Genomic DNA, 6,020 nt, shown 5'->3' with positions numbered 1-6,020 from the left:
AGTCTCTTCAATAAATGGTGCTGGGAAAATTGGACAGCTACATGCAAAAGAATGAAACTTGACCACGCTCTCACATCATACACAAAGATAAACTCCAAATGGTTGAAAGACCTCTATGTGAGACAGGAATCCATCAAAATCCTAGAGGAGAACATAGGCAGCAACCTCTACGACATTGGCCACACCAACTTTTTTCATGACACATCTCCAAAGGCAAGAGACACAAAAGAAAAAATGAACTTGTGGGACTTGATCAAGATAAAAAGCTTCTGCACAGCCAAGGAAACAGTCAAAAAACTAAGAGGCAGCCCACGGAATGGGAGAAGATATTTGCAAATGACACTACAGATAAAAGACTGATATCCAAGATCTACAAAGAACTTCGCAAACTCACTACATGGGAAACAAATAATCAAATCAAAAAATGGGCAGAAGATATGAACAGACACTTTTCCAGTGAAGACATACAATGGCTAACAGACACATGAAAAAATGTTCAAAATCATTAGCCATCAGAGAAATTCAAATCAAAACCACCTTGAAATGCCACCTTACAGCAGTAAGAATGGCAAAAATTGACAAGGCAGGAAACAACAAATGTTGGAGAGGATGTGGAGAAAGGGAATCCCTCTTACACTGTTGGTGGGAATGCAAGTTGGTACAACCACTTTGGAAAACAGTGTGGAGGTTCCTTCAAAAGTTAAAAATTGAGCTACCCTATGATCCAGCAATTGCACTAATGGGTATTTACCCCAAAGATACAGACGTAGTGAAGAGAAGGGCCATATGCACCCCAATGTTCATAGCAGCATTGTCAACAATAGCTAAATTGTGGAAGGAGCCAAGATGCCCTTCAATAGATGACTGGATTAAGAAGTTGTGGTCCATATATACAATGGAATATTACTCAGCCATCAGAAGGAACGATTACCCAACATTTGCAGGAACATGGACAGGACTGGGGGAGATCATGCTTAGTGAAATAAGTCAAGGAGAGAAAGACAATTATCATATGGTTTCACTCATTTATGGAACATAAGAAATAGGAAGATCAGTAGGAGAAGGAAGGGAAGAATGAAGGGGGGATAAACAGAAGGGGGAATGAACCATGAGAGACGGTGGACTCTGGGAAACAAACTGAGGGCTTCAGAGGGGAGGGGGCTGGGGGATTGCACAGGCCGGTGATGGGTATTAAGGAGGGCACATATTGCATGGTGCACTGGGTATTATATGCAAATAATGAATCATGGAACATTGCATCAAAAACTGGGGATGTACAGTATGGTGACTAATATAACAAAATAAAAATTATTAAAAAAATAATAAATAAAATAAAATGTCTTGGGAAATTTATTTCATGTTAATGACTCCATGGAATATTATAATAGAAATGATAAGATTAGATTCATATTGCTTGTAGTATTTTATTTATTTATTTATTTATTTATTTATTTTTAAAGATTATTTATTTATTTATTTATTTATTTATTTATTCGACAGAGAGAGACAGCCAGCAAGAGAGGGAACACAAGCAGGGGGAGTGGGAGAGGAAGAAGCAGGCTCATAGCGGAAGAGCCTGATGTGGGACTCGATCCCGTAATGCCGGGATCACGCCCTGAGCGAAGGCAGACGCTTAACCGCTTTGCCACCCAGGCGCCCCTGCTTGTAGTATTTTAGATAAAGGTATCCTGTAAGAACAACAAAAACTCGATGTTTAAAGCTTTTTTTTTTTCAATATCTCCCAGCTCTAAGCCTTTAAAAGCAGCTCTTAAATTTGTAATATTCATGCTGAAACTTTACTGATCTTCATTAGAAGTTCATATATTCAGTCCAAAATCTTTATCTAAAGCAACTATTTGTAAATACTGAGGAATTCACACACTGTAAAGACGAACTAAGCTATTTTTTTTTAAAGATTTTATTTATTTATGTTAGAGAGAGAAAGGACAGAGAGAGGGTGCACAAGTGGGGGCAGGGTCCAAAGGCAAGGGAAAGGGAGAGAATCCCAAGTGGACTCCCTGCTGAGTGCGGAGCCCGACACTGGGGCTCTATCTCAGGACCCTGAGATCATAACCTGAGCCGAAATCAAGAGTCGGACACTTAACCCACTGACCCAGGCACCCCGAAACTATTCTTAATGATGAGAAAGAAGAAAAAAAATTTTTTTTTTTTTAACATTCTTCTTTTACCTCTTGGGGGTAAATAAATTCTTTCAATAAAGTCTGTAATCTTTAGAACTAAAATGGACAGCAGTAGAAAAAGCTAATACAGTCCTGCCATTTTACTTATGAGTAAGATAAGTCCCAATGAGCTAGGCAGGTTGTCCAGGGTCACACCACCAAGGTGGCAGAGACAAGCACCCTGCCTGGCCCATAGCTCTGGTCCTTACCACGACACCATACCTCATGGTTCCCTCAAAGGGAAGAGACATAACAACTCTCATGAAGAAGGAAGTGCCATTGATGTACTCTAATATTGTGTTGGTTTTTTTTTTTTTTTAAACAAACTGGGGACACACCTCAATGCCGATCATACCTCCCCAACTGGAAAACTGTGGTCTTCTGAATCATCAGCAGTTGCACATTGTATGACGTCCACTGCTTGGAGCCTCTCTGTGCTATGAAGTATTAATAATTACTTCACTGTGTTGAACTGGCTGGGACAAAATCGATCATGTTCTTATCAGCCTATATCAGGACAGCAGATCTCAGTCACTAAACCTGTTGGACTTGTTTCCTTTCTTGTTGCCAGTGACTCTCATTATTTTCTAGCCTTCCAGCCCTGACCTGGCTGATAGAAATCAGATGGTGACTGGATAGAAGCTGTCCCAGTCCTGGGTCCATGATGTACGCGTAAGTACTCAGCTTTTCTCAGTCAGAGTTAACAATAGAGGCAGAGGTTCACGACTCCTGAGACAACCAGGACAAATGTTGGCTGGTGGAGAGTGCTTTAAAAACAAGGTTTTGTTTTGTTTTGTTTTTTAATGTGTGTTACTATATTTTGGGTTAAATTTTATTTTCTTGCTATTTCTACATACAAGAATTTTTTTAAACAAAAAGAGCCAATATGATCCTTTCTTTCTAAATAACAGAAATAAAAATGATGTGCAGTAATATATTAGCTATATTATATTTAAACATTTAGAAAAACCTATGCTTCAAAAGAATAATTTATAATAATTTATTTAATTTCTTTGGTATGATCAATAGCTTGGTATAAATTTTTGTCTTATGATGCTTTGTAAGGTATATTCTTGGAAAACTTGAAATATAAAAGGAGAGTTTATTGGAATTTCAATCTTTAATTCTAAATAATAAAAAGTATGGTAGCAGTGAGATTATATGTATCATGAATGAAGGATGAAAATTAAAATATTCATATCTAAATATCTAAATAATTATTGAGTTAACAAATATTACAGTGTATGTGACATTTTTCATAATTGAACTCCAAAATAACTGATCAATTAATGAATTTAAGGTAAATAAATTTGCGTATTTATATACATTTAGGTAATTTCACGCTATCATTTTGCAGACTCAGAAATTAATAACTAATATTTGATATGAGTGATTTCGTTCAAACACCTGCTTAGTCTAATCTTGCTTCTCAAAGAGGTTTTTGACTTCTCTATGCACACCAGTTTCCCATGTGGTCTGCTGACTGATGTTTCAGACTTAATCATGTTTCTGTGATCATTATAATTGTATAGTCATTTGATTTCATCTTCAATGAAGTATAATACTTTAAGCCTATAGGCTCCAGCACTCTTAGATAATGAGCATTCTTGCCCTTCCTAAATTACTCTGAAATAATAACATGAGCCTGAGGAAGACTATCTATTTCATGCATAGAGCTTCTCCCCAAAGGCTCTTTCAGGACAGCATGATATAGCATATTATCAGTACTTCTTATTAAGTATGAGAGGTGTACTTTTTTTTTTTTAAGATTTATTTATTTATTTTAGGGAGGAAGAGAGACCAAGTGGGAGGGGCAGGGGGAGAGGGAGAGAGAGAATCTCGAGCAGACTCCACACTGAGCACGGAGCCTGATATGGAGCTCAATCTCATGATCCTGAGATCATGACCTCAGCTGAAATCAAGAGTCAGACACTTAACCAACTGTGCCACCCAGGCACCCCATGAGAGATGTAGTTCTTATTAAATATGAGAAAGTGTTATTTCTTCTTTTTAAAGATTTGTTTATTTATTTATTTATTTTTATTTGAGAGAGAGAGAAAGAGAGAGAGGGAGAGAACACTAGTGGGGGGGATCAGTGGGAAAGAATCTCAAGCAGATTCCCCATGAGTGCAGAGCCTGATGTGGGGCTTGATCTCAAGACCCTGAGATCATGACTTGAGCCAAAATCAAGAACTGTTTAACTGACTGAGCCACCCAGGAACCCCTGAAAGTGTTATTTCTAATTCACCAAGATATTAAGGACAGAGTAAGACAAAATGTGCAGACAGAAAAATTACTTTTATATATAACAAACATTCATATAACTATGATATATTAACAATTTCAGTTTTAAAGAATTAGCAAAGAACTTGAAGTTCTCTCATTCTCATTTTGCTCAGAATTCTGTGATATGTCTTTTCTATCAGTCTGATTCTCCTCTTCCCAACTTCTGGTATCATCTCCATTCACTCACTTTCCCACCCTAAAAGTATCATTACAGACACATGAAATTTCTATATTGAAACCTCATCAACTTTGATCCAGAGTTTATAATTCTGTATCTTTACAATAAAGTATCTCTTCTAATTGGATTCTAGATCAGTATTATTTTTAACACAGATCCTCTGTCAAAAAAGTGGATTGTGCCAGAGATAAAAAGGTTAGGCAGTTCATCGACTTCCTTAGTAAAGGTATCTTGCTCAAGGGCAAAGAGTCTCAGTTTCAAAGAATGAATGAATTAGATGCTATAGCTTCTTAGAAGTTCTGTTCTTCTCGCTGTGGTGTAGTGTAAAGAGTACTAGCATGAGGTTTAGGTGTGTTCTAAATCCAGGTTTGTACTCATTTGTCTGGACAAGTCACTTACCTCCAAGACTTCACTTCTTTTATATGTAGTGTGGAGAGTTTACACTAAGGTAAATGGAAGAGGGATTGTCACCAGTAGTGGGACTTGAAGTCATTTTTGTGGGTAAGCACGAAGATATTTTATTGATTTATTGTTTGGTTTATTTGGGTATTATTCATTTTGTTTTTTTCTTTGTTAAATTAAGCAACTGTGATGTAATATCTGATACTGATTATGTTATATTTTTACTATATCATAACTAGTAAGTCTAAGTATCGTATTGTGAAATTGTTGTTTTAGATACATGATTACATGTGTGTTCCATGCTACAATGGTGAACATGTCTTACAGTGGGTCATGGTCAAAAATATTTTTAAAAACACTGCACTAGCCTTAAAGTCCTTTTGAATTCTGTGATTTCAAAAGACTTAATAGCTAGTTAATATGCAGAACATCAACTTTCTTGGGGCTCTAGAGACCATTTAAATGATCCCGGAGTATAGATTTTTTTCCCCCACTAGTCTCTATATCTGGTGCCTCCCACAAGTGAGGCAAAAATAAGAGATATGGTTACCAGCAATATAGATACTTTAGTGGCAGAAGTCCACACCCTGATGGCACAATCAGACAAATGTAAAAAAGTAAGTATAAACAATGCTATGGGGATACCCACTCATTCTCATAAAGGCTTCTCTGAACATATAATCATTGAGTTTAGTCTTAAAAAAATGCTATTTGGAATTAGTTGGAGGAGAAGGAAGTAGGGATCCTGGGCTGGGAGAACTTGGCCCTTGCAAAGGTCATGACACCTAACATTCACTGGCAAACATGTTAGAAATTATGAGAAGAAATGAGTGATCAGTCAGACTATGAAGGACCTTTTGTATCAGAATAAAATTTCTGAACTTTATTAAGAGAGTTGAGTAAAAATTTAAGCACAAGGAAGAAATGATAAAATTTGCAATTGCGAACCATTAGGGTAGACCAGAGCAGTCTGG

The 6,020-nt window shown here is 36.9% G+C and overlaps 1 protein-coding gene across 1 annotated transcript in view; it reads left to right on the top strand.

Annotated features, from left to right (window-relative positions):
• Positions 1–2,672: 2,672 nt before the first annotated feature.
• The window catches only part of LOC113262357 (transmembrane protease serine 11F), a 70,406-nt gene continuing 67,058 nt past the window's right edge, over positions 2,673–6,020 (top strand). The window contains exon 1 of the mRNA XM_057309854.1: positions 2,673–2,852. Coding sequence (XP_057165837.1) covers positions 2,842–2,852 — 11 coding nt within the window. The 5' untranslated portion in view covers positions 2,673–2,841. The remainder of the gene's footprint in view (positions 2,853–6,020) is intronic.

This window comes from Ursus arctos, unplaced genomic scaffold (genome assembly GCF_023065955.2).
Source record: "Ursus arctos isolate Adak ecotype North America unplaced genomic scaffold, UrsArc2.0 scaffold_9, whole genome shotgun sequence".
Taxonomy (NCBI): domain Eukaryota; kingdom Metazoa; phylum Chordata; class Mammalia; order Carnivora; family Ursidae; genus Ursus; species Ursus arctos.
This window is presented reverse-complemented; position numbering and strand designations above follow the sequence as displayed.